This window comes from Dama dama, chromosome 5 (assembly GCF_033118175.1).
Source record: "Dama dama isolate Ldn47 chromosome 5, ASM3311817v1, whole genome shotgun sequence".
Taxonomy (NCBI): Eukaryota; Metazoa; Chordata; class Mammalia; order Artiodactyla; family Cervidae; genus Dama; species Dama dama.
The window spans coordinates 94,565,190-94,592,758 of record NC_083685.1 but is presented as its reverse complement, the minus strand read 5'-3'; the positions used below and the strand labels follow the sequence as shown (position 1 = coordinate 94,592,758).

The following is a 27,569-nucleotide window of genomic DNA, read 5'->3' as shown; positions in this document are numbered from 1 at the left end:
CGCAGGCCGCGGCCTGGAACGATTTCGGGGGACCCCAGGCAGCCTAGAGCAGGGCGATGGGGGCGTGACGAGGCCGGTCCCGCCGCAGGGGGAGGTGCCCCTTTGGAGCCACCGCCCGCCGCGGCCCCTCCCCTCCGGAGCCGGGCGAGAGTCCTGGGCTCTGATTGGGCGGCGCCGGAGGGGGGCAGCGCGGCTCCACCAATGAGCGCGCGCCGGGCGCGGCAGCTGGCTGAGGAGCGAGCGCAGCCTGGAGCCGCGGCGCCGCGGGTCTGAGCTCGGTGATCTCGGCCCTGGGAAGGCGGGCGGGGCGGGGTGCGCGCCGCGGGAGCGAGCGTGGCAGCCCGCAGGGCCACGGAGACTGTCGTTGGGTGCTGAGGTAGGGGTCGGCTTGGGGGGGGGGGGGCGGTCAAGGGCGGGGGAGCGGGAGGGGACGAACGCCTGATCGTCTGCCCGGAGCCTGTAGGGGAGAGGGATGGTCTGGGAGGTTGCGTCTACGAAGACAGCCCAGACCTAGTCCTTGCGGGGATCCTCCCCCTTCGGTCTGCGGGGCCCAGTCTTTGCGGTGCCTCCCGGAGCCTGCATCTGTCTGCGCCGGCACCCAGGACCGCATCTCCGAGGGCGCTCCGCCGTCTGCGTCCCTTGCCTAGCTCCGATCTGCGGGACCGCGTCCATACCCGGCGCACTACCCCCTCCCCTGCTCTTGGTGGGAGGCCGTGCCTATGCGGAGTGGGCCCAGACCCGGGCACCCACGTGTGGATCTGCGCGGAGCGCTCCGCCCACACGGCCCTCCCCCGACTCTTCCTGCAGGAGCTGGGGCTGGAGGATGAATGGGACAGATGCAACGCTCTCGTGGCTTCGGCTGCGCTGCGCAGTCCTCCTGGCTGGGGCGGGGGCGGAGGGGGGCGGCGGAGGTGGAGGGTGCGGTGGCTGCGGCCTGACAGGCGCAGAACTGGTAGCTCGGAGGGTGCACACGTGCTCGGGGACCTGTGTGTGGTGTTTGGAGGCGGGTGTGCGTGTGTCACGTGGGCATAGGAGTGTGCCTGTGTGTGTGAGGGGGGTGCATTTACTGGATGGAGTGGTGTGTGAAGGCGGGTCACGCGGACATGGGCGTGCGCCTGCTCCGGGAGTGATGTGTGTATGTGTGTCTTCGGGGTACAGGAGTGTGTAGAGAAGGTTATGTCCCAGGTCACAGGACTATGTCTCAGTGGGCACATATGGGGTTTATATCCGCCACGAGGCCGGGGAGTCTGCAGGAGCAAACAGCTTGTGTCCTTGAGGATGCACTGGTCGCCCCCACATCCCTCACTCTTCCCTCTAAAGCATACAGATGGAGCACCCACCGAGTGCCAGACTGTATCCTAGGCCCACAGACCGGGGACCCCTGCCTCCTCCTTGGCCTCTTTAGTCCCTACAGAGGGCAGAGGGATCTTTTTTTAAAATCGCCTCCAACGCAGTCACTACCCTACTCAGACCCTTCCTCTGGCTTTTAAGATTTCCTGGTTTCTGTCCATAAAGACCCCCAGGGCCAAGCCCTGAATCCCAGCCAGGAAGTGGCTCTCTGTCATGCACTGTGTGACCTTTCATCACCTCCTCTGAAACTCTTACTCAGCGATCAGGAGCTTAAATGCCACCTCCTCCAGGAAGCCATCCCTGAGACCAGGCACAGTGAATGACTGTGCTTTCTCTTCGAGGTTGGAACTATGCTTGCCATCAGGTACCTCTCACACATGGACACCCCACTCCAAGGACATTGGCCTCCTTGCTGTTCCTCAGACAGCGTGATCACCATCTTATCTGGCTGCATTGGGTCTTAGTTGTGGCACACGGAATCTTTGTTTGAGTCATGTGGGATCTTTCATTGCAGGATCTTCAGCTCATGGACTCTACTTGTGGCACGTGGTCTTATTTGCTCAGCGGCATGTGGGATCTTGGTTCCCTGACCAGGGATGGAACCCATGTCCCCTGCATAGCCAGGTGGATCCTTAACCACTGGACCACCAGGGAAGTCCCTGGGCTTCACTCTTGATTCCTCTCAGACAACTGTAATTTTTTTCTCCACTGCATGTACCACTTGACATGCCATCTGTTAATTCCCAGCTATCTTGTTTGTTGCTTCTTGTCCCACTTGAAGTTAAACTTCACTGAAGCAGGGACTTTGTCTTTTTGGTTTGCCGCTTTGTCTCCTGTCACCTAGCACCATGCCTGGGCATATACAGCAAGTGCTCAACTGAGCTTTTTGTCACGTGAATGAATGGCTCTGGGTTCCCTGGCTACTTCCCAGCCTCTGAGCCCCAGTCTCCTTGCTGCTCAGAGCATGGTCTCCTGCTCTTATGTCCTTCAGATTCTAAGATCCTGGAAGGCCAGGTCTGGAAGAACTGAGACCAAATTAACTTGCATGTTAGCAATATTCCCTCTAGGAAGTGGTATGGAGGATGGGGTGGGGTGGGGTTGAGGTGTGAGCCTGGGGGTGCGTGGCAGGTATGGAGGAAATAGTAGGGAAGGAAAGTGGAGGGCTGGATCTGGACTTTTTAAGGATTTAGGTTTGGTGACCTCACTCATCTGTGGGGAGATCAGGGAGGAGATGTCTGAATTGTCCTCTAGCAGCCAAGGAGAGGGAGGTGTGTTCCTGGCAGAAGGCACAGCCTGTCCGAAGGGCTGGCAGCACAAGAGTCTGCAGTTTGGGACTTGCGGCCAGAATGGAGAGTAAGTGGGGTTAGGTTCGGGGGTTAAGGATGTGCAAAAGGGAAACGATGGGTGATAAGGAGGGCTGCTGGGCTTCTGGCCTGGGAGAACTGGGAGGACGGTGGCACTCGTCTCTGTGATGGGGACAAGGGAAGAAGAGCAGACTCGAGGGAAATGCTGAGCTGAATTGGAACTGAGTTGCTGGGGAGCACCAAGGGGAGGAGGCAGCTGGCTGGAAGGAGTTGGGCTGGAGGCGTGGACCTGGTACGGAGGATGAGGAGGGGCAGGGGGAGGAGGGAGGGCCTGGAGGACCTCAGCAGGAGGTGCTGAGGATGTGCCGAGGGCTGCTGGGCTGAATTAGGCGCAGAGCCCACCTCAGTGGCTGGGGCCTCCCTGGGGATGGGAGGGGGCGTTGTCACAGCAGGCATCCTCCAGCATGACTTGGCACCAGACGCCTGGGCCTCCCCCAAGGGGACTGAGTCATCCCAGGCGGAGGCGGGAGCCGTGGAGGCCACCCGTTGCCAGGGCCATCCAGACACTTGTCAGGAGCATAAACACAGCTCCTGTGAGGCAGCCCAGGGATACCAAGGCCATCTTCTATGTCTGGTCCCAGGGGACCAGACCACCTCCTTAGAGCTTTCCCTTCTGGCCTGTCCCCTGGCAACCAGGGCCATGGCTTGTCTTGCCTAGATGGTAGCTGGGCCCCTGCTCAACCTGGCCCTGAGGTTCCCAGCGGCCTTCCAGAATTCAGGGCGAGGTCTGAAGACATTCATCCCAGGCGAGGTTGCTTGAATCAGTGTGGATGAGAGCAAGATATGCCTGCTCTGTCCTCTTCTGGGCCTCCTCTGAGGGACCCATGTGATGAGGTTCATCTTGAAGAGATCTGGTCCTGTGGGGTCTGGAGCCAGAGTCTGCATCCCCTGTGTGCTGTGGGCTAAGTCCCTTCGGTTATGTCCGACTCTGCAACCCCATGGATTGTAGCCTGCCAGGGTCCTCTGTCATGGCATTTTCCAGGGAAGAATACTGGAGTGCATTGCCATGCCCTCCTCCCGGGCATCTTCCTGACTCAGGGATTGAACCCAAGTCTCTTATATCTCCTTCATTGGCAGGCCTCCTGGGAAGCCCCCTGCATCCCTTAGGAGCAGCCAGATACCTGGGAATGAGGTGGGGATGAGGGACATAGCCTGGAAGGAGAAGTCTGAGCTGGGTAATGTGCCAGGCCATCTTGGAGCCAGGGGTAGATATGGGGCTGTACTTTGTGGGCTTTTTTGTTTGTCTTTGTTTTTTTAAGAGTAACTTTTTTTTTTCTTTTTTGTCTGCACTGGGTCAGTGCTGCTACATGTGAGCTTTCTCTAGTTGCAGCAAGCAGGGGCTACTCCCTAGTTGTGTGCATGAGCTTCTTTTGTTGCAGAGCACAGGTGCGCAGGCTTCAGTAGTTGTGGTACACAGGACTAGTTGCCTTGAGGCATGTGGCATCTTTCCCGACCAGGGCTGGAACCTGTGTCCCCTGCATTGGCAGGCGAATTCTCAACCACTGGACCACCAGGGAAGTCCTTGAGGCTGCACTTTGTATGCACAACAAGGCTCTCTCTCTCGGTGGCTATGACATAAACGTATCCTAGCCCCACATCGCTCAGGCACCATCTGCTCCAATGTCCACAGTCTCATCCACTTCCTCCCATAGCCCTGGGAGGTGACAGGATAGGGGCTATCTATCCTATTCACATGTGAGCATGCTGAGGCTCCAAAAGTTCAATGAAGTGTCCAGGGCAACATAGTCCCAGTCTGGGAGGACAGCTGGGGATCGCTCTTCTCAGTGAGGAAGGGCCTGAGCCTGGCCATTCTCAGCTGCAGGACCAAGCTGGTCCCTAGGAGGCTCCCCATGCCTGTAGAAGTCCTTGCTCTGCCCTGGGCCTGGCTGTCAGCCTGTCTGTCCTTTTTTGCCCATGTGGCTCCTAGCTAGCCGCCGAGTCAGTTTCTATACAGTATCTATGGAGGTTTCAGCTTGGGCAGGGCCCTGAGAAACGCCCTGGGTGAGCTCCCAGAGAGGGGTGGGTCCTGCCCAAGACATACAGCCCAGCCCAGCAGGCAGCCCCGGGCTGGGGGACAGGTGACTGCATGGGAATATGGGAAGTTCCAACTTGACTTTCTGAGATCAGGTTCCCATGGCGCCCAGCGGGTGCAGGGCCTACCCCCCTCCCCCCATCCTGGGGCACAGGTACGCAAAGACCTCAAGACACACAGTGCACATGAACACGCTTAGCCACCGCATGCAGACCACAGCCACAGATTTTTGTTTCCGGGCAGACGGGCTCCTGTGTGCGGAACCCCCTCCACCCCCCACCCCCCGACACATACACACTGTCACCCGAGCTGACAGCCCCGCTCGCACATATTCTCTCACTTGACACACACCGTCACACACAGGCGCCAGGCCCTGTCGCCTGGACACAGGCAGGAACCTGGGGCCTCCCCGGGGCGCCTCCCGCATAGCTGTGCTTAGTCACCTGAATCTGATCCAGGCGGGAGGGAGTGTGGAGGGCCTGACGTCAGCTCTCACAGCTGCCTCTGCCGCCCGCGCCTCCATCTGGGCCACCGCGTGTCCCAGGCAATCACAACAACAGCAACACAACAACTCAGTTTTACGGGGCTCCGTTAGGGGCGGGCCTGGTTCTGAGCCCGGTAAGGGCATGCCTTCCTTAACTCCTCCCAGCCACCTGGGCAGTGATACTGCTGCTAACCCCACTCTGCGGATGGGGAAAACCCAGGCACAGAGGTCGGTCACCTGCCCGTGGATGGGCACACCGTCAGGAAGGGGCGTTGGCCTGGCAGCCTGGCTTCAGAGCCTGTGTCCTAAACCAGGGAACAAGGCCCCAAAGTGGAGCAGGAAGGGTCTGCCCTGACCTGAGGTGTGACCCCAGACCCACCCCTGTCCCTTGCTGGGCCCTACTTTCCTCATCTGAGAAAAAAAGGGGGGAGTTGAAGGAAGATGGCCTGTGGCCAGGGTGATAGCTTCGGGGAAAATCATATGCAAATTTGATGGGCTAGGCAGCCTGTGGCCTCTGCCTGTGATGGTTCTCAGTCCCCTGGGTTCCTGCTGGGGACCAGAGGACAAGAGCTCCAGACACTGCCATCTGTTCCCTGCTGTGGGCTGGGGTCTTAAGCTTCTTGGGGTTCCCTCTCTCCTCTCTGCTTTCCCATCTGTGTAATGGGGCCAGGACTATAATGATCACTATGGCAAATATTATTTGAACTCCTACTATGCCTCAGGGACTGCTGCAGAGGCTAGTGGTCTTATGGAGATGAGGCAGACAAGAACCTTAATCTGTGGAGTTTATGTGGGAGAAAAAGAACCTACAGAGTGAGGGGGAAGGATGGCAGGGTGGGCCAGGCTTGGAGGGTTCCTTTTAGCCCTGGCTTCTTCCTTCTTGCAACCATCTGGTTCCTAAAGCCTTTCTGATGCTCTAATCCCATTCCATCTCCTCCAGGGAGGCCTCCATGATGCTCCAGCCCTACTTACTTCCTCACCTACTTCAGAGAAGCCTTCCCAATGTTTTAGTCCATTTGCCACTCTAACCTCCTCCAGGGAGGCCTCCCTGATGCTCACATTCCCCTCACTCCTTTAGGTCCAGTGTCCATGTCTTTTCCTGTTGCCAGTCTAGATTCCCTTCCCCCTTCCTTTCTGCATGCCAACATCAGCTCCACCAGGCTACCACTCATTCAATACTTTGGGTGTCAAACACAGGAGTTCTGGACCATGCCCTTACCCACAATCCATTTCCAAGTCTTGTTGTGGCCTTGGGAATCTGGGAAGGTCCTGCATCTATAGTACAGATGGGAAGACTGAGGCTCAGAGTTGGGAAGGAGCTGCCCTGGGTAGGTTGGAGGCAGGACTGGAACCCAGCCCAGGCTCCAGTGGACTCCAGCGAGCCCAGCCTCCTTGACATCTGTCAAAGCAAGGTGATGGGGGGATAAGGAATGAGATAAAGACCATGTTCTCGAAATTGTTCTGTGGTAACGGTGCAAGTTACCACCAGACAGGAAGGGCAGAGGGTCAGGAGTCCACTTGCTTCCTTTTCCGGAGAAGATACTGAGTCTGGTCTAGGAAGGGGGAGGGGCACTGAGTGGGGTGGGGCCTGTGCTCAGCCCCGGGCAGAGATGGAGTCCCAGCCTGAGTGTCCGGGTTCAGCTCGGGGTCAGGGTTCAGCCCAGGGATGTGGTTGAATGTGAGGCCTGGGACTGGACACTGGACGTTGGTTTGGGCCTTGCTGGGGGCTCAGACTGCAGTAGGACCAGGAGGCAAGGCCAGGCCAGGGGAGCACCTCAACCTGAACAGATGAGGTGAACATTTTGGCCACATGAATAAACTGGAAGGAAAAACCAGGAGAAATAAGTGCAGTGAAGTCTCTCTTCACTGTCATCAGAGCAGCAGCCACCTCCTCTAATGGACCCTGTCCTGGGCTGCAGGCTCTGCTGGGGCAGGGAAGGGAGCGATGGGAGACTTGCCCTGTGGCCCTGGAGAAGCCTCCCTGGATAAGGTGCCAGGGTGGGAGAGGCTGGAGCCCCAGGGAAATCTTCCTGGAAGCAGCGACAGGGGTGGAGGGGGGGGGACATGAAGCATCAGGAGCTCAGCTCGGCTTCAGGCAGCGCAGCGGCGGCGTTGGCAGCCTTGGAATGCTCTGCTGTCAAGGGGTGGAGCTGTGAGTCACTGGGCTGTCTGCTGGATGGGGGCCTGAGCTGACCCTGGGTTCTGTTTCTGCCGGTGCTGCGAGGCCTCCAGTTCTGCCCATGTCCGTCTGTTCTGACTCCAGAATATCAAATTCTCCCTGCTTCCCTGTAAAGCCAGCAAGGCTGATGTGCCTGTTTTACAGATGGGAATACTGAGGTCTAGAGGGCAGGTGTGCAGCAGAGCCAGATGAGTTCCTGGAATTCCTTTTTTTTAAAAAAACACTGTATTTTTGGCTGTGCTGGGTCTTCACTGCTGCGCGGGCTGTTGTCTAGTGGCAGCGCACAGGCTTCTCAATGCGGTGGCTTCTCCTGTAGAGCACGGGCTCTAGGGCCCCGGGCTTCAGTAGTTGCTGTTCCCAGGTTCTAGAGCGCAGGCTCAACTTCAGTAGTTGTGGCTCATGGGCTTAGTTGCTCCACGGCATGTGGGTCCTCCCAGATCAGGGATCGAACCTGTGTCTCCTGCATTGGCAAGCGGATTCTTTTCCACTGAGCCAGCAGGGAAGCCCCCTGGCATTCCTTTAGTGAAGAGGGAGACCTCAGTTTGGATGCTGGCGACCCAGGCAGAGGGAACAGCAGGGCAAAGGCATGGAGGTGGGACTCACAATTTGTGGCTATGGTGGGGGTGGGGCCTGGAAATCTGACCTTGCTCGGTGGCCAGGACTGGAGCCTTCTCTGCCCTCTTAGGTTCCCCATAAGGCTGCACTGAGGACCCCCTTGACTGTGGCAATGGAGCGGGGCCCGGCGGTCTGCTGCCAGGACCCTCGGGCTGAGCTGGTGGAGCGAGTGGCCGCCATTGATGTGACCCACTTGGAGGAGACGGATGGCAGCCCGGAGCCTCCCAGGAACTGTGTGGACCCTCCGTCACGGGCCAGAGCAGCCTCCATGATCCCCGGCGTTGCTTCAAGACACCCTGCAACCCGGCCCAGCCTCTCGACAAGGAAGTTCTCCCTGCAGGAACGGCCAGCGGGGAGCTGCCTGGAGGCCCAGGCTGGGCCTTATGCCACAGGGCCTGCCAGTCACATCTCCCCACGGGCCTGGCGCAGGCCCACCATTGAGTCCCACCACGTGGCCATCTCGGACGCAGAGGTTGGTGGAGCAGAGCTAGGGGGTGCCCATGAGCTTCTCAGCAGTCCTCAGTGAAGACCCTTCGTTGTTCTACCCCTGCCACACTGCTGTCCAGACATTGGTGTGCATACCCCCAGAGCCGAGGAACTCACTATCTCTCTATGTTGCCTCTTCCCACCCAGGGGAGCTCCATCTGAGCCAGTTGCTTTCCTCCTATTAGTCCCACCATTCCCACTCCCAGTCGAAGCCTAGGAAATAGGTCCCTCCCTTATTCCCCAAGAAGTCCATTTAGAGATTCGAAGATAGACAGTGTGTTCTCCTGTCCCCCAAGTCTTCCCCAGCTTGAGCCCCCAACTTCTAATCCTGCCTCATAGACTCTGCTGTGACTCACAAACTGCCAGCCTGCTCCCAGCCTCTGGGCTCCCACTGGCTCTGTCTTTGCATCTTAGATCTAAAGTGAACCTAAGTATTGAGCAACCTGCAGATTTTAGAGGCAGAGCCAGGTCCCCTGTCCAAAGGTTGTCCTCATCTTTCTTGTCTATGCAGTCTCCTCATTCAGCTGCTTCCAGAAGTACTTGCTCATGGGTTTCTCACATCAGGATCTCCCAGCCCCCAGTATCCAGGTGGAAATTAGTGTATTTTCCCACCACTTCTCAGGGAGCAAAGCACAGGCAAATTTCACCATTCACATCTCCAAACATTACCCAAGTCTTGTAGCTTTCGGTATCACTTTTGATGTTGGCACCACCTCACTTCCCCATCTAAACTTGACATGTTGATGAGGCCTGGGGCCTGAGGGTGAGGGGCCTGGGGCCAGGATTGGGCCCTGCAAGTGCACCTGGAGTGCTGCTTCTGGCTCAAGCTCTACCTGATGGCCCCTCTGTTCCCCCACCAGGACTGCGTACAGCTGAACCAGTATAAGCTGCAGAGTGAGATTGGCAAGGTAGGCCTGGGGGCAGGCCAAGAGCAGGGGGAACTTGTCTTGGGGGTTTGCGGAGCCAGCCTGTCTGGATCCTCCACAATCCCTCTCCTCCTCCGGGAATGTGAGGCTGAGCCAAGAAAGTCCTACCCTGGATGTGAGGGAAGTTTTGTCCTTTACAGGGGATGGGAGATAATTCTTGATTCCTGACTCCCTGGAGTTTGATATGTTTATTTACTTATTGACTGTCCTGGGTCTTCCTTGCTACATGGGCTTTCTTTAGTCACGTTGAGCAGGGGCTACTTTTTGTTGCAGTGCATGGGCTTCTAATTGCAGTGGCTTTTCTTGATATCAAGCATGGATCTAGGCTCACGGGCTTCAGTAGTTGCGGCTCACAGGCTCCAGAGTGTGGGCCCAGTAGATGTGGTACATGGGCTTAGTTGCCCCATGGCATGTGGAATCTTCCTAGACCAAGGATCGAACCCTTGTCCCCTGCATTGGCAGGTGGGTTCTTAACCACTGAACCCCTGGGGAAGTTCTCCTCAGAGTTTTTGATGGAGGGGACTGGGGAAGGCATAGAGCTGTGCTGAGCCCAGCAGGGGCAGTGACCTGGGAATGGAGCCCTCCCTTCCTGCCTGAAATTTATGCCCACAGGTCACCGGGGTTGAGATGGGATGTGGGAGGAGATGGGGGGAATGAGCAGCTCGGGCTCCCCTCTTCCTCTCCCCCTAGTCTTGGGGGAGGCTGCCCTATCCAGCAAGGGCTGACCTGTGCCTCTTTGCAGGGTGCCTACGGTGTGGTGAGGCTGGCCTACAATGAAAGTGAAGACAGACACTATGTAAGTCTGGGGAAAGGAGGGAGGTGTCGCCTACACTGGGCCCTAGAAGATTGGGGGGTGGGCAGAAGCTGTGCCAAGACGGTGGACAAGGCTGCCTGTGAAGGGAGTAATCTCCCTGTCCTTAGTGGAATGCAAAGGGAACGAGCTTCTGGACCCTGGGAATATGCAAGCCGACGCTGGATGCCTCCGAGGGGAGAGCTCCAGAAAGGGTTGTTGTGGGAAACAGGGGTAAGGCCTAAGGTTCAGTCATGGCCATCTCCTAACTCAGCGTGACTGCAGCCAGTCCACACGCTCAGGGCCGTGTGCCCATGAGCCTTTCTGGACTTCAGTTCACATGTAACCAGTCTGTTCTAATCCCTGGTGGCATCACGTCAGTGACATCTCTGCCCCTCCCTCCTCAGGCCATGAAAGTTCTTTCCAAGAAGAAGTTACTGAAGCAGTACGGCTTCCCACGTGCGTATCTGTCTGGTCCTGTGCGTGGGAGCTCCTGGCCTGGGGACGAGGGGGAGACCTCAGAGGCTAGCTTTGTTAGGACTAGGGGGTGGACAGGGAGCGAGTGAGCAAAGGCCTGGTGGTGGGACTGTGCTTGGTGGGTTGAGGCCAAGGCCAAGGTCTTGCAAGATTCTTGCTTAAGGCTGGCTGCAGGGCTGCGGTGAGGCCTGGCCTCCTGTGACAGGCTGGACTGTCGTTCCTGATCACAGGTCGGCCTCCCCCCAGAGGGTCCCAGGCTGCCCAGGGAGGCCCAGCCAAGCAGCTGCTGCCCCTGGAGCGGGTGTACCAGGAGATTGCCATCCTGAAGAAGTTGGACCACGTGAATGTGGTCAAGCTGATCGAGGTAGGTGGCGAGCCGGTGAGGCCTATGGAGTAGCCCTCGGTGCAGGGGGCACCTGGCATAGACCCAGGGATTTTGCTAAGGGAGGTGTGCCAAGAGCAGGGCCAGAATTGGGGTAGGGATGGCCAGGAGGCTTCTGGGGCCAGTTGAGGCTGCTCTGGGATGTTCTCAGGTTCTCATGGAGGGGACGAGCTGCTCCAGAGGCAAGAAGTGAGCCCCATGGCGAAGGGGAGAGGGGCAGGGGGCTGTGTGGTGGACCAGGGTCAGGGGCAAGTGGTTTCTGAGGCCTCATCAGCCTCGCTGGCACAGGTCCTGCTCCATCATCCGGGGTGGTTGCAGAGCACACAGTGGGTCCTAGGGCTGGCAAGCACCCCTACCCCATGCCTCCCCAAGTCCCACCACCGTGTCTGCTCCTTCTCACCAGGTCTTGGATGACCCAGCTGAGGACAATCTCTATTTGGGTGAGTAACCCAACTCATCCCCAAAGTAGCTTACTCGGGTAGGTCCAAAGGCTCCCCAGGGACACACTTGACCTTCAGATGGGCCTTGTGAAATGAACTGACCTACTAGGGACAGGGAGGAAAGACATGTTCTCAAGTCCCAGATTCTCTTCTCAGCCCTGCTGAGCCAGACTCAGGATATCCAGTTAGAGTCAACCGGTGTTCCCAAACCCCCACTCCACTGATTGGAGAGACAGTAGATCAGGCAGATACAAGAAGTAGGCTATGTGATGTGGATTCCCAGGCCCTAGCTGATAACTCCGTGCCTCAGTTTCCTCACCTGTAAAATGGGGATAGTAATGGTATCTACACCATAGGGTTGATGTGAGAAGTAAATGAGTTATTACAAGTTATTACAAGACACATTAGCTATTATTGTTAGTAACAGTAATACTGATGTTGTTACTTAAGTCCCTGGTGCTTGATTCAGGGTTGGGCTTAGAGGCTTTCAGGGAATGGGCCAGAAGGAACACAGGCTTAGGAGTTAGAGGCCGAGGTTTTGGCCTCCACTCCCTCTCCTACCTGCCCCTTCTCTGAGACTCAGTTTCCCCTGTTAAACGCATTCATGCTGATGCTCCTCACTTGGCACCTAAAGTTCCAGTGAGGCAAGTTCATAGTAGACCCACTCTCAGCCATTTATCTCCTCTGATACCCTGGGACCCCTCTCCTGTCTCTCCCTCAAGTATGCCTGGATGCCTGCCCCCTCTCCCACCCTCCAGAAGGGGCAGGGATCTTGGCATTGGCTGTGTTTTCAGCCTAGCTGCAACTTACCTACTCTTCTTTTCTCCTTTCTTTCAGTGTTTGACCTCCTGAGAAAGGGGTGAGTTCCCCATCGCATTCAGGCAGGCCAGGTCTTCCTTTCCCTCCCTGTATCCCTAGTCCTAGGGTCAGCTACTCTAGTGAAAGAAAGAGGCCCAGGCTCTGTCCTTAGGGAGCTGTGGTCTGGGTTTGGGGGTGGGGTGGGGGAAATGGATGGGAAATAAGAGACCAAGAAGGTGATTCTTTGAAGGATGATGGGGTCAGTGAGGCTGGAATAGTCAGGGAGGCCTCAGGAAGAGGGGGTGGATTTCCAGCTAGGCCTTGAAGAATTGGAAGAAGATTTTGATGCCGGAGCGAGAGAAGAAAGGAAAAGTAGAAAGATGAAACTCAACTCTCACCTGTATTCAAATCACAAAAAAGTTCTTTCAGTTTTACACATTTTGTGAGTTAGGTAGTTGGGACTTCATTCACTCCCTTTTTACAAGAGGGGAAGCTGAGGTTCAGAGAGGGTAAGTGGCTTGCCCAAAGGCACACAGTGAGTCGCTGATGAAATCTAGGGTTCTAACTCATGTCTGCCTTGTCTAACCTTCTCAGGGTATGTGCGGAGCAGCTGACGTGGAGTAGTGGGTGCAGGGCTGGGTGGACTGGGCTCCTTAACCGCTAAGGTCTTGAATATAGGCTGTGACTTGTCTCTCTGTCTGGGAGGCCCTAAAGACCGGTTCCGGCAAGAGGCAGGGAATGTGTCCTTTAAGACTCAGGGGAAAAAAAAAAAAGACTCAGGGGCTTTCAGCATTTTTTATCTCTGTTCCAAGTAAGAAATAAAGTTTTACATTGCCATTCATATCTGTAATTGAAACCAAAGTTTTCTAAAACAGCATATATCCTTATTACATGTGATATACTCTAGTAAATAGGACTTTATTAGGAAAAAAAAGAAAAAGCAGTAGCCACCCACTAAATGGATTTCATGACCTTCTTTGTCCTGGACCTACAGTTTGAGAAACACAGCTGTAAATGGAGTCTTTGCAACTGTCTGATTGTTGATAATTAAGTACTTAGAAGAAGGCATACCAAGCCAACCAGAAGTAAGATAAAGCTAATTTGAAATTGTAACGATTGAAAAGGGATATGTGCATCTATGTGTATTTTCAAATTTTCTTTATATGAGAGAAAAAGCTACTATCTTGTGTTCCAGGGACCCATTCGAGCTTAGAGGGCTCCTGAAATGTCCCAAGGAGTTTGTAGGGCCCAGTGAAGGGGAACTTGCCATCTGCTTTTGCTCATCCTAATTCCAGCTAAACATCCCGCCCTCCCGACAGGCCGGTCATGGAAGTACCCTGCGACAAGCCCTTCCCCGAGGAGCAAGCTCGCCTCTACCTGAGGGACATCATCCTGGGCCTTGAGTACTGTGAGTGAGGGGCTGCCTGCCTCCCTGGGCTGGGGACCCTAGAGGGGGACACAGGAGGGGCTGGAGCCCAGGGTGAGCCGGCTCTGAGCCGTTCCTGTCAATCAGTGCTGATCTGCCAATCATCTTTAGCTGGGGGCGGGTCAATGGGCCTGTGGGCGGGGCCGAAACCTCCTGAACAGGTAGGGTAGCGGCAGATTTCACTGAGCATGAGCCAGGTCCTTCTGGGAGCCTGCTTATTACCGCATAGGTGGATGTTCTTCCTGTATCTCAAGCTCAGCCTCTCACAGGGCATCAAGAGCTGTGGGAAGGCGTTTGTGTCCAGCTGCTCCAGGAAGAGTCAGTCCTGGCATGGAACGGGTGGGTGGTAGCTGAGTGGGTTTACTGTGAGGCACCCTAAGGTGATGGAGAGCTCAGGAGGGAGGATGTTAGCTTAGCCTCTGTCTGCAATTCATTTATTCATTCATTTATCCATTTATGAGCACCTAGTAAGTGCCAGTTGGGGGCATGTGGATGCCGAAGACCCAGAAGAGATCTCAAGGATCTCGCAGCCTGGTGGGAGAGACAGGAACCTGAGCAGCGCCTGCCAAGACTGGGGAGGCACAGGAGCTGTCGGAGCACTAAGGGACCAAGGGAGGCTTCCTGGAGGAGACCACTTATCAACAGGGTTCTGAAGGACGAATAGGAGTTCACTGGCCAGTTTGAGGCATGGTGGGAGGGTGTACCGCATGGCAGCGGCATAGAGGGGAGTAGGCATGTACTATCTGAGAAGGAGGAGTTCAGTTTGGTTGAGTCCAACCAGGGAGCCAGGGATGAGGAAAGATGATGCTGGAAGCACTGTCCTGGTCACACCTCGAGGGCTGGGAATGTCAGTGCAGAGGACTTTCATGATTTTATCCTGTCAGCTCTGTGAGACCCAGAGGGCTTCAAGCAGGGGAGGGGAGTGAGCGGATTTGTGTCTTAGAAAGCTCTGTCTGGCAGCTGTGTGGCGGCTGGATGGAGGGCAAGAGGCGGCCAACTGGTTAGGGAGGAGGCTGGTTTTGCAGCCCAAGTGACAGATGGTGAGTCCTGGATTAGGGCTGCGGCAGTGGGGAGCAGATGTGAAGGAGGTGGGGTGGCCGGCACCGGGTGACTCTCTGGTCATGGGGAGAAGGGGGCCTGCACGCACCTAGGGTCCTGGCCTGGTTTGGGGAGTGGGATACATCCCCCCTCTGAATCCTCAGCTTGGTTTATCAGAAGCATCTTCTCTCCCTAGGGGACCAGGTGAGGGCCAGCTGAGGTTTGACCTGCAGTGAATGTCTATCTCATTTGAGCCACTCCAGTGTCTTCATGTTAATGCTGTCTTTGTACATATGGAGAAACTGAGGCACAGAGAAAGAGGGCTTTGCAGAAAGTCCCTACAAGGGCCTAGAGGTGTGAGAGGAGGGCATTTCAGTGATGTGGTTCTGGCAGACACAACCCTACACCAGCTTGGCTTCCACCCACTTCCTGTCCTGGGCCTGTTGTCTCTCATCCTCTCTCTGCAAAAAAAAAAAAAAAAAGCCAAGCTGATCCCATCTGACTCTTGGGTAAAGCCTCATCAAGACCTAGCTAATCACGGTCGGCGAAGGGTTTTCTGGAGTGGATAGGACAGCACCAGGGGCTGGACAGGCAGACAAATGGAGACACTGGGTGCTGAAGGCCCACCTTGTTGTGATCCGTGCTTGAGAAGGGGGAGTTGAGGCTCCCTGTGCCCTGGGAGTCTCAGGCCTGACTCTCACAGATGGGGCCAGTGCAGCCATGCAGGTAGGAGAAGCAGTCGGGTCTGGAATATATCTGAGAGGTCCAACTCATAGGACTTGCTGATGAATTGGATGTGAGATCTGAAGGAAGGAGGGGTTTTTGGCTGAGCAACTGGTAGTATGGCCATTAATCAAATGGGAGGGACTAGACAAGGAACAGGGTTGTTTGTTTGGTGGTGACTGCAGATAGAGAGGTCAAATTCTGCATTAAATATGTGTTTGAGGGACTTCCCTAGGTCCCTTGTGGGACCTCGTGGTTTAACCTCGAGGTTTAACCTCGTGGTTAAAACTCCACGCTCCCAATGCAGGGGGCAGGGATTTGATCCCTGGTCTGGGAACTAAGATCCCGCATGCTGCATAGTACGGCCACAAAACAAAAATGTGATCGAGAAATAGTGGGATATATATTGAGATGTCCACAGGATGTCCATTTGGATAAAGAGCTGAGAACTCAAGGGAGAGGCTAGAATTTGAGCCCACTTTCCATGATCAAATACAGAGCCACCCGTGCTTGAATGGGTGTGTGTCAAATGATTCACATGTACCTGACACATGGGAGGAGAGTGCTGTAGGGTCGTGGGTTCTGTTGTTATTTTTTTTTTTTAATGCTTTTTATTTATATATTTGTTTTTGGCTGTGCTGGGTCTTTGTTGCTGCCTGGGCCTTTCTCTAGTTGCTGTGAGCGGAGGCTGCTCTGTAGTTGTGGTGTGCGGGCTTCTCATTGCGGTGGTTTCTCTTGTGGATCGAGGGCCTCCAGGTGCGTGGGCTTCAGTATCTGTGGCTCTCGGGCTTAGTTGCTCGGTGGCATGTGGGATCTTTCTGGATTAGGAATCGAACCTGTGTCTCCTGCACTGGCAGTCAGATTCTTTACCGCTGAGCCACCAGGGAAGCCCCTCTATTGTTATTATTATATGACCCTCACTCCTTTTGCCCCGCACCCCCAGCCACCCTCTCCTCCTCCTCTCCCCTCCCTTGCCCTCCTTCCTGTTCCATCTTCCCTTATCTCCATCATCCCGGGATGTGGTGGTCCAGGGGAAGGTATTTGCTGAGTGGCGAGCTCATAAGTGCAAGGCTGTGGGTGAAGTTGGTGCCTTTTCTCTGCTGGGACATCTAGGACTATCTCAGTCTGAGCTGCTCGTCTCTTCCCAGCAATGCTGGACCCAGGAAGCAGGGTGGGCACTTAGCCTACTAGAGCAGGCTGACCGTTACCCCAGCCATGTTCATCCTGGAGGTCCCAAGGACTGGCGTGCCCTCCCTCTCTAAAACCCCATTGGCCCAGAGTCCCAGGGCTGAGGGCAATACCTCTGCAGGATACCCCACCCTCAGTCCAAGAAGCAGTGGCAGCTGTGACAGGCTGGGTAGGGGATGGAACTGGAGGCAGGTTTGTTTGTTTAATTGATTTATTCAGCTGCGCGAGGTCTTAGTTGCGACACACAGCATCTTCAGTCTTCGTGTGGCATGCAGGACCTTTTAGTTGCAGCATACGAACACTTAATTGTGGCATGTAGGACCTAGTTCCCTGATCAGGGATCCGAACCTGGGCTCCTTGCATTGGGAACACGGAGTCTTAGCCACTAGGCCACCAGGGAGTCCCAAAGTATAGAAAGATTTTGATGGGCTTTGAGCCTGCAGACAGCATTCACATGGGGGGGGGGGGCAGGGAGGGCCTATGGAGACCCTCTTCCCCAGTTTCCTTTGACGTCCACTCAATGGCAGGGGCCTTGACTGCCATGGAGAGAGCACCAGGCTTGGAGTTCCAAGATTCCTGAGAGTCCAGGCTTGGCTCTGTTACTAACAGCCTGAGTTAGTGTCTTCATTGCATAGCTGAGCAGGGGGCCCTGATATCCTCTTCCGAGGTCCTCATGAGACGAGTGTGTGCAGGGGCCAGGAAGTCCCAGCTGCTTCTCTCCTGGAGTTTGAGGGCGCCTCCAGGGCCAGGCGAGGGCCAAGGGGGCAGTTTTGGGTGAAGGGGCCCCAGACCGACGCTTGAGCTGCCTCTCTCTGCAGTGCACTACCAGAAGATCATCCACAGGGACATCAAGCCATCCAACCTGCTTCTGGGAGACGACGGGCACGTGAAGATCGCTGACTTTGGTGTCAGCAACCAGTTCGAGGGGAACGATGCTCGGCTGTCCAGCACAGCTGGGACTCCAGCGTTCATGGCCCCCGAGGCCATTTCTGACTCCGGCCAGAGCTTCAGTGGAAAGGTGGCCCCCAGGGTCCGGTCTGGGTTGGGGTTTAGGTGGAGGGGTGGGGGAGCATGTCATGCCATCCCATGTCTAACCTGGGGGAGCCAAGGTCCTCGTGTCTCAGGAGTGAGCACCAAACAGGGTCCTCTCCCCCTGGGTTTGCCTCTTCCTGGTGTCCAACGAGAACCCCAGCTTGGATCTCCTCTCGTTCTCCAGCACAATGGCCCCCTGCAGAAATTTCCTACTAGCTGCTCTCTGTTGAGTTCTGGGCTGGGATGTGGGACAGTCAGAGCTCGGATGGCCCAGCTCCCTGCCCTTTGATCCTGGTGAAAGGACAGGAGAACTCCTGTCTCGGGGGATGTCGGAGGCTCCCCTGACTTCTGAGGGTATGGCAGTATTTGAACTAGGCCTTAAAGAATGGGGAGAATTTACAGGAGGTGGGGTCCAGAGAACATACCAGAGAACTGAGGGGCGCAGTGGCATTTGGGCAGAGTTTAGAGGGTCTGGAAGTTTGGGCTTGGTCCTAAGTGACGGAGGCAGTGGCAAAGCTTTCCGAGCAGAGGCTGTGATTCTGTGTGTCCCCGGGCACACATCCTGTTATCCCCTGTGGAGTGCTGGCTGCCCCCCTGTGGTTCTGCCATGGAGGAAATGGTTGAGGAGTTGGACATGTGTGTCGATATGAAGGTCAAGAGAGGGATGTAAATAGAGATTTTTTTCTTTTTATTTTAATTAATTTTTATTGGAGTAGAATTTATTTACAATGTTGTGTTAGTTTCAAGTGTGCAGCAAAGTGAATCAATTACACATATACACATATTAGGTTATTCCTATATAGGTCATTTTATCCCATTTGCCTTTTCACTGTTTCTCCCTGTATTTGTGGAAGTTGGAGACATTATCCCCCTTTACCGCTAAATACTGCCAGGGATATTTTCTGAGAACAAGGGCATTCTCTTACATAACCTCAGTACAGTTATGAAAATTAGGACATTTATGATCAATAAAAGACTGTTACCTAATCGACCTTACTCACATTTCATCGGTTGCCCCCATACTGTGTCCTTTAATGCCTTTTCGTTTTCTGGTTCAGGATCCAATCCTGGGTCAGTCACTGCATTCACTTGTCCTGTCTCTTTGGGGTCCTTTAATCTGGAAGAGTGGCTTGGCCTTGGCATTTTTGAAGCGAACAGGCCTGTTATTTTGTAGAATGACATCAGTGTGCATTTGTCTGGTGTTCCCTGATTGGATTCAGATGAGGCATCTGCGGCAGGAATGTGTAGGTAGAGATTTGAGGATCACTCACATAAGAGAGAAAGCGGATATGAGAAGAGGAAGTGGGGTTCCAGAAGCGGGAACTTGTAGAGACAGGGCACATTTGAATCCAGGGTGCAGGGGAGCCCCGAGGAGTTGTGGAGGTAGCTGAGGGCCAGAGGCTGTTCTGGTGTCAGAAAGAAGGTGGGTGATCGCTTCTCCAGGGGATCATCAGCAAGAGGGATGACTTCTCAAAGCGAGAGCTGGTTTAGCAAGTATAAATTCAATATTCTGGGGTGCATCAGTGTTATGGGTACTGCAAATGTGACCTTGTAGACGAAGTGGGTTTTGCACTGTTCTGTTGGAAACACATCTGGTTTGGGCCCATTCCAAGGAAACTTGGAAACCCTGGAGGGCAGGGGCCCTGCTCTGGCCATCCCCATGTCCGCAGTGCTCAGTAGAGGGTCTGGCATAAAACAAGGGACTGGGAGTGTTTGTTGAATGAATGCATGACTGGGGAAGGAGGTCTCCTGCTTGCCTTCTCCCATGGCCCACTGGAGCTGGCTGAGCAAGGGGTGTGTCTATTCCTTTTGGGGGACTGATGTGAACTGTTTCTTTCTAGGCCTTGGATGTGTGGGCCACAGGGGTCACGCTGTACTGCTTTGTCTATGGGAAGGTGAGTGCTGGGTGGGCTGGCAGAGCTGGGGCCAGCCCATACCCCTGGCACCATGGGTTGGACGAGCTGAGCCAGGAAGCATGATAGATGTAGGCTGTGCCCTTGTGTCCTGAAGTAGAGTGACTTTGAAAGAGCCCACTCAGCTCAGAAATGATGGAAGGAAAAGGGGCGTTTCTATTTTTCTCATGTCCCCTTGTCCTCTTGGGGGGGATGGATTCATGTGCGGGAGTCCTGGGTCAGCAGAGCTCCCACAGAGGTTAGATGGTGGTCTTACCACCACTCCAGCCTGAGTGCTCCTTGTCCTTCTATCCTTCAATGCCATTCATTCATTCACAAATTCACTCACTCCTTCATTCATTCAACAAATTGTCCTTGACACCTGCTCTGAGTCAGGCCGGACATCTCACCTTGACATGGCCCAGTTCCCTGTCCAGAGGTGTTCCCACTCCAGGGACCGCGCTGAGGCACAGGACAGAATCTCAGGGAGCACGTTCCCAAACCTTAGGCCCTGGCAGTGCGGGCCTTGCTGCAAGTGGCTGTTACCCTGGCAGGTACACAACCCCTGGTTCCCTCCATGACACACTCATTCAGTCCACGTTTGCTGGGCATCCCCTGTGGGCCAGGCCCTGATGAGGCCCCCCCACCCCCATCTCATGAGGAGCCCAGAGCTGCCCCCAGTAGGCTGAGGTGCTGGGCCCTCAACCCTTGTCTCTTCCCCCGCAGTGCCCGTTCATCGACGATTACATCCTGGCCCTGCACCGCAAGATCAAGAACGAGGCCATCGTGTTCCCCGAGGAGTGAGTTGTCCAGTTGTCCACCACGGGCCCCACCCACCCCCGGGGAGGCGTGTCTGAGTCTGAGCAGAGCTTTTGTCCTTCCAGGGCCCTGCCCCAGCCTGCAGACCTGGAGGTGGGGGAGCTGCTCCCTGGGAGCAGATGGAGGGAGGTGTGAGAGGGTCCCAGACACCTGGGTCGGATATCCTTGTATAGACGGGAACTCTGAGTCCCAGGAGTGGGGCAGGGATGACCCCAGGTTACATGCTTATCTGCTCCTTCACTGAAGGCCTCCATGAGATCAGTGACATCACCCCCATGTAGACCCTGCACCCACAGGGAACTTCCACCTTCTCCACACGGGGTGGGGGGCTTCATGACGCCGGTGCACTCCCCCATTTCACAGATGGAAAAGTGGAGGCTCAGTGGGCCTTGGACTTGAAGCCACTCCTTCCGCCCTCCCCCTTCCTTTGTGACTGAGGTCTCTGAGCCCAGAGGGACTGTTTGGAGAGGCCCCTGTGCTCATTCATGCTTCTGATCAAAATGCTGGTTACGGCAGCCAGCCTGTGGCCCCTGGTGCTTCACATTTCAGAGCCCTTTTGCCTTTTGCTGAGTGCCCCGGGCAGGTCAGAAACCGACCTGGGAGTGGTCCTCTGTGCTCCTGCTCCCTCTCGCCCACTTCCTGTCTGGCTCCGAGCCTTGTTGAGTCCGCCTCTTACATTTCTTTCGGCTCCGTTGCCAAGTGCACTTCCTACCTGTCCTCTGCCTCGTCCAACCACCACGGGCAGGCAGAGTGACCCTATAAAGCACAAGAAATCTCACCCTATCTCCTGCTTCAAGAACAGGCACGCCCTTGCCCAGGCATTCAGTGACCCCCGGGTCCCACCCCTTGTTCACCCACCACATGGCTCCCCGCCCCCCAGCTGCCACCCCCCGCAGCACTGGCTTCAGTCCCTTTCCTCTGACTGCCCTCTCCTCGCCCTTCCTCCTGCTATGCATCCTCCCCAGCCCAGGAGTTTTAAAAGGGATTAGGAATCTAGGCCGGCAGAGGGAGCCAAGGTCATAGTCCTAAGAGTAGGTTCCTTCTGCCAAGAATTTAAGTAGCAATGAAGCGTGAAGCCTGGGCAGAGCCGGCCGAAACTGATGTGGGCTGAGCCCTGCGCCCTTCCCGACGAGCCTTGGCCCTGCCCTCACTCTTGGTGTGGGGGTCGGGGTGGGGGGTGAGGTGGGGTGATGCGGGCCTTCGTTTCCTCCTCTGTCCAGTGAGTATTCTCCCTGGCTGCCTTCCCGGTGGAGGAAAGAAGATGGGGGTGGGGTGAGTGGGGCTGAAGTCCCCCTGGAGTCCCTTAAAGTGACTCTTCTCAACTTATCCTCATCATCTCTGTCCCCTGCAGGTGGGTGTCCAACACCCATGGGAGCCTCTTTGGGTCTGTGACCTCTGCCCCCTGAGGGTGACTGCTTTATGTCGTACTCAGGGGAGAAGGCTATCCGTACCCTTGTTCTGAAACTCTCTCCTTCCACCTTGGTGCCTCGGGGGCGTCCCTCCCATCCTGCTCTCTGAGACCTGAGGGTCAGCAGTGTTTCTGCCCCGTGTGTGTATGCTCAGTCATGTCTGACTCTTTGTGACCCCAAGGACTATAGCCCGCCAGGCTCCTCTGTCCATGGAATCTTCCCGGAATACTGGAGTGGGTTGCCATTTCTTACTCCTGGGGATCTTCCTGACTCAGGGATCAAACCCGCGTCTCTGGCATCTCCTGCATCGGCAGGCGGGTTCTTTACCACTGTGCCATGTGTCAATTCAGGGAAGCCCGGACCATGGTAGGGTGGAGAGTTGGGAAGGAAAGGACCATCAGCTATCTCTCCCTTGTCTCCTTCCTTCCTTTTCTTTAGGCCAAAGGTCAGCGAAGAGCTCAAAGACTTAATCCTGAAGATGCTAGACAAGAACCCCGAAACGAGAATTGGGGTGCCAGACATCAAGGTGCTGGGCTGGGCTGGGCCGCAGAATACAGGCCTTGGTTTCCCCGTTTGGGGAGCCTTACCCTGAAGGCATGTGGGTGCTGGGTTGGGGCTTGTGGCCTTTGGACCCTCAAGGGGACTGCTGGTGGAATGCCCAGGTCCTTTGCTGGCTGGCGTCTGTCACCGGGCCCTGACTCTCCCCGTCCTCTCCTCCACAGTTGCACCCCTGGGTGACCAAGAATGGGGAGGAGCCCCTTCCCTCGGAGGAGGAGCACTGCAGCATGGTGGAGGTGACGGAGGAGGAGGTGAAGAACTCGGTCAGGCTCATACCCAGCTGGACCACGGTGGTAAGTGGATGGGGGCAGAAGTCGCCAACTCCTGGGAGGGCCTGGCGGTGGGCGTGGGCACCACCTGAGACTTGCTGTGTGCTGGGCCCTATGACGGGACCGACGGCTTCCTGGTTGGCCAGCCCCGTTGCTGGGCCCGAGGCCACTGCAGACCCACAGGAACAAGGTCACGCTATTCAGTCTCATGGTAGGGAGACCAGGAGGCGTGGTGAAGAGAGTGAATGATTTAAATATACTGGCCCTTGCTGAGTGTCAACATTCACCACGACTGGAGAAGCATTTCCTTCCTTCCTTCCTAAGGTTTATTGAACTTCTGCTATTTTCCAGGCATTGGACTAGGTGCCAAGGACATGACAGGGGAAAGGCCTCGGATGCCTTTGATTTGGAGAAGTGACCCTGGGGCCCCCACACATCAGGCAGACACCACCTGTGTGCTCCCCCTGCTCTCCTGTCAAGTTTTAGATTTTCTCATCCTCCTCTGGACATCTTCCACCTTAATGGTTGGAAGTTATTAACATAGCCCCTGATGGCCAGCTGTTTTTTTTTTTTTTTTTTGAGGTGGGGGGCAGGGGACACTGAGAGTCATGGCCTGCCCTGTGCTGAGGTTTCGTGGTGAGTCAGGGTGAGCACAATGCCGGAGAGCGTGCTGGGGCCTGTGCCGGGGGTGTGGTCTGGTCTGTGCACTTCATGCCTCCCTCCTGGGTCCAGGCCCAGCTAGGGCCAGCGGGCTAAAGGTCCCTGCACTCTACAGAGCTCTGGGGCTATATGGAGTCCCTGGAATGATCAGCTCCCATAGGGTCCATACTGCCACATCCCTCATCTTAGCTACCATTGTCTCTCTCCTGAACCACCGGAATTGCCTCCCAGCTTGTCCCCCTGATTCCACCCTTGCCCCCCACCTACAGTAAATGCTCAGCTCAGCAGCCAGGGTGGTCTGGTGACCTGGTCATGTCACCTCTCAGCTCAGACCCTGCACAGCCTTCCTGTCCCCCCTTTCCCTGCCAACCTCCTCTCTTCCCTCCATTCTCTTGCTTCCAACCATGCACCACGGAAGCTGCTGCCCCAGTGCCTTTGAACGTCCTTTCCCTCTGACTGGGACTCTCCCGCCCCCATGTCCACAGAGCCACTTCCTCACTCTCTCCAGGTCTTCACTCCAGAGTCACCTTGTCGTGAGACATGACCCTTCCCGGCCCCCTTATCAAAAATTCCATCCTCCTCTTTGTCTTACCTTATCCCCCTTCCTTGTTTTATTCTTTCCACCTGAGCCCTTACCACTAATGAACATATGCTCTACTCATCTGTCTTAATTACTGCCTGTCTCCGCAACTGGAATATAAGCTCCATGAGGGCAAGAATATTTGACTCAGTGTGGTCCCTGTGCCTAGAATCGTGTCTGGCATATGTAGGCGGTCAATATAACACTTGTTGATGGAAAGAAGGAAGGAAGAGATGAAGGCACCCTTGGCGCTATGCACATGTGTGAGAGTTGGTGTGCACGTGGGCAGGGGCGATGGAGCTGTCCTTATAGCAGGAGGAGGGACAAAGTCATGGAGCCGGGGGTAGGGGCCTGTCTCCTGTCAACACCCCCCCACACCACTGCCCAGCCCAGGACAGCCTCCCCTCCACTCTATCCTTCCTGCGTAGCCAGAAGGCATTTCCTCACTGCACTCCCTGTGCCCTCCGCCTGGTGTTCCAGACCCTTCCTGGTCTGCTTCTGGCCTCAGTGTCCCTCCCCCACGCACCAGGCTCCTCACCATTTCCAGAATCCACCCTCAACCACCTTCCCTCCATGCTCCCTCCGTTTCCTCTGCTTGGGATGCTTCTCCTTGTCCTGCCCCAGGAAAGGGAACCTCAGCAGGGCCACCCAGCTGCCTCCCCGTCTGGAAGTCAGGGTGGAGGCTGCCCATGTGTCTGGGAACCTGGGGGCCTGTGTTCCTCATGCTGATATGTCTTCCCTAGATCCTGGTTAAGTCCATGCTGAGAAAGCGTTCCTTTGGCAACCCATTCGAGCCCCAGGCACGGAGGGAAGAGCGATCCATGTCCGCCCCAGGAAGCTTACTGTCGTAAGTACTGGTGGGCTGAGGCCTGCTGGGCACTCCCTGGGGTGGGGTGGGGGCTGTGGCACATCCCCTCACTCTGAGCATCACCAGGATGAGCCCTGAGCCTGGGGACTCAGCCAGGCCTCACAGCAGGGCCCCGTCTGCACCTGCATTCTCAGTCCCTGGAAGCCTAGTTGAGGCTTCCAGACGGGTCTCGGGTCTGCTCTTTGTAGAAGGCTGGCTTGTCTTGGAGGCAGGGACTGCCTCCTCCTGGTCTGGGGGAGTGTTCGCTGCTTTTCGGAGTGGCCTGTGCAATCTCCGGTCATTGCTGAGGCCGTGTGCCCAGTCAGCACTTTGGAAACGCTTATCCAGCAAGTAAGGACAGGCTGACCGATGACGACGGACCAGGAAGGAGGAACCCCCATGGCTGCAGGCTCCCTCCAGACAGCCAGGCCTGTGCATTCACCACCTCCTGGGAGAGGGCCAGAAAGCAGTTCCCCAAATCTCCGTGAGCCCTGTCCTCAGCACTTAGGCCTTCTTCCACTGAAATAAAAGTCAGCTTGGGGTGCCGGTGAGCCCTGCTGGAGTTTATGCAGAGGCCCGCAGGGAGAAGGCAGTGAGGGGTCCTGGGCCTTGGGGAGCACGCCTTCTCTGAAGATCATGTGGGGAGGCACAGACCCTCTTCCCCGCAGCCCCTTCACAGGCTGCAGGAAGGCGTGCTCCCCGGGGAGGTGAGCAGCAGCCACCATCCAGGTACCTCAGCCTCTCAGGAAGGGGCAGTTTCGCTTGTGCCATCCAGGGGCACAGATGTGGGTTTTGTTCGTGTAAGACCACCCTCTTGTTAAGTGGGCTCTTCAGACTAGTGAGTCCCATCATTGTGGACGAGCTGGTGTCTGCTCCCTGACAGAGGTTGCTCACACTCAGGGAGGTCTCCATACCAACCTCGTGTCCTCCTCTTGACAAAGGAGGGTTGGGGGTGGGGGGTGCCTGGGAGAGGCCTTGGCTGTCCTGAGCTTACTGCCTGTTCCCTGTGAAGTGGCCAGGCGTGGGAGACGGAGTCCTTGGCCTCCTCTGGATCTGCAGGCCATAATGCTGGCATTGGGTTTCGTGTAGGGGACCACATATCTACCATCCAAATGGAGCCACTTGTGAGAGTGAAAGAGAAAGCTATTAGTAATTACGGCTGGACAGCAGGCAGAACCAAGACCGGAGGAACAAACCTTGACATCTGGTCTCTAGCTCAGTGCCTATGACTCAGCGCCCCCTGGTGGTAGAACAGGCCAGTCACAGGCTAAGGTCAATGACATCCAGCCCAGGTCAATGACGGGCACAGGGCTGAATGCCAAGTGTACAATCGAGCAAGGCAGTCATTATTCTTTTATGGACACGTTAATGGGGAGACAGGTCAGTTCCTTCATCTGGACTGTGAGAAGATGGGGCTTAACACTTCCTAGCTATAAAATTCAATAATTCTGTGACACTGGCTTCCCCAGTGGCTCAGTGGTAAAGAATCTGCCTGCAATGCAGGAGCTGCAGGAGACACAGGTTCAATCCCTGGGCAGGGAAGATCCCCTGGAGAAGGACATGGCAACCTACTCCAGTATTCTTGCCTGGAGAAGCCCATGGACAGAGGAGCCTGGTGGGCTATGGTCCATGGGGTTGCAAAGAGTTGGACATGACTGAAACAGCTTAGCATGCACACATGTCACAGGTTTAGTTTTGAAAAGCAGGTTTTACCTCATCAGAGTCCCAACATTTATCCTTGACTGACTCTGTTCTTTATGCTTTGGGATAAGTCTATAGTAGAATAAAATGGGATGGATCCTTTTTAAAGACATCAAAACCCACTTATTAATCTTTTTTTTTTTTTTTTTAAAGGCCCTGGCATGGGGTTGGGGAGAGGATGATATCAGGATGATAACAGGAATCTATTGACTATGGGACAGAATCCCAAGACTGATGAGTAGAATCTGTCCTGTGAACAAAGGGGAAAAAAAAGCAAACCCAAAGCCCTTCTGCCCTGGTCCATGGGGCCTGAGCCAGGCCATAGCTGGTCAGATCTGGCAAGGCTCCAGAAGTCAGGGTGGGAAGTCCAGACTTCCTTTCCAAGCAATAGGGAGCCATGGAGGGTTGTGGGCTGAGACTATGGGTGGGGGAACCAGCAAGGGACCACGATGCAGGGGCGGCGAGACTGAGATGAGCTTGGGGGATTTGAGAGATGTAGATAAAAATGCCTATGAGTGTGTATGAGAGTGTCCTCCTGCATGCATGTTCTGACCTCTGGGGTCCCTCTGCCCCTGGTGTCCCCTGAACAGGAAAGATGGGTTTGGCGAAGGAGGCAAAAGCCCAGAGCTGCCCGGCGTCCAAGAAGACGAGGCTGCGTCCTGAGCCCCCCGCATGCGCCCAGGGCCGCCCGGCAGCACGCTCATCCCGCGCCTCCAAAGGCCCACCGCCCTCATGCCAACAGCCGCCCCTGCCGGCAGGGGGCTGAGGACTGTGGCCCCTCTCCCGGCCCTCCTCCCCCGTCTGCATGACCTCCACGCGCACGTGTCCAGGGACAGGATCGGAATGTGTCACCTGAGGTGTAGGGGGTGGGTAGGGCTCCCACAAGGCCTTTCTCTTCGTCCTGGCTCTCCCTGGCGGGACTCATCCTTTGGGGAAGCTCGGTGCCCGTGGTGCCTTAGAAACCCCGCCGGGCCGGTCGGCAAGGCCCAGGGGCAGGAGGCAGGAAACCAAGATGAGCCGGGAGCCCGAAGAGGCCAGGTGGGCGTGGCTCCGCGGCCGCACGCGGGAGGAGGGGCTCCGGCTGCCCACCTTGGGGCGGGGCGG

General features: G+C 55.9%; 1 protein-coding gene across 3 annotated transcripts; it reads left to right on the top strand.

Annotated features, from left to right (window-relative positions):
• The first annotated feature begins 243 nt into the window (after positions 1-243).
• CAMKK1 (calcium/calmodulin dependent protein kinase kinase 1) lies at positions 244-27,569 on the top strand. Of its 3 annotated transcripts, none has more exons than XM_061143134.1 (16): positions 244-376; positions 8,095-8,496; positions 9,371-9,418; positions 10,179-10,232; positions 10,634-10,685; positions 10,934-11,067; positions 11,489-11,525; positions 12,363-12,384; positions 13,643-13,731; positions 17,517-17,716; positions 19,572-19,625; positions 20,349-20,422; positions 22,289-22,376; positions 22,573-22,701; positions 24,661-24,764; positions 27,056-27,569. In XM_061143134.1, exons 2-16 carry the CDS (start codon positions 8,137-8,139, stop codon positions 27,126-27,128), a joined length of 1,518 nt encoding a protein of 505 aa, XP_060999117.1. In that variant the 5' UTR covers positions 244-376; positions 8,095-8,136; the 3' UTR covers positions 27,129-27,569. The 3 variants fall into 3 exon arrangements, with proteins under 3 accessions (XP_060999117.1, XP_060999116.1, XP_060999115.1); XM_061143132.1 differs by lacking the exon at positions 244-376 and adding an exon at positions 6,890-7,023; XM_061143133.1 differs by lacking the exon at positions 9,371-9,418 and having other exon boundaries at positions 249-376.

Coding starts and splice junctions, on each gene's coding strand:
- CAMKK1 (XM_061143134.1), top strand. CDS start 8,137: ATGGAGCGGGGCCCGGCGGTCTGCTGCCAGGACCCTCGGGCTGAGCTG. Junction 8,497..9,370: donor TGGCCATCTCGGACGCAGAG/GTTGGTGGAGCA, acceptor TTCCCCCACCAG/GACTGCGTACAGCTGAACCA. Junction 11,526..12,362: donor TGAGGACAATCTCTATTTGG/GTGAGTAACCCA, acceptor CCTTTCTTTCAG/TGTTTGACCTCCTGAGAAAG.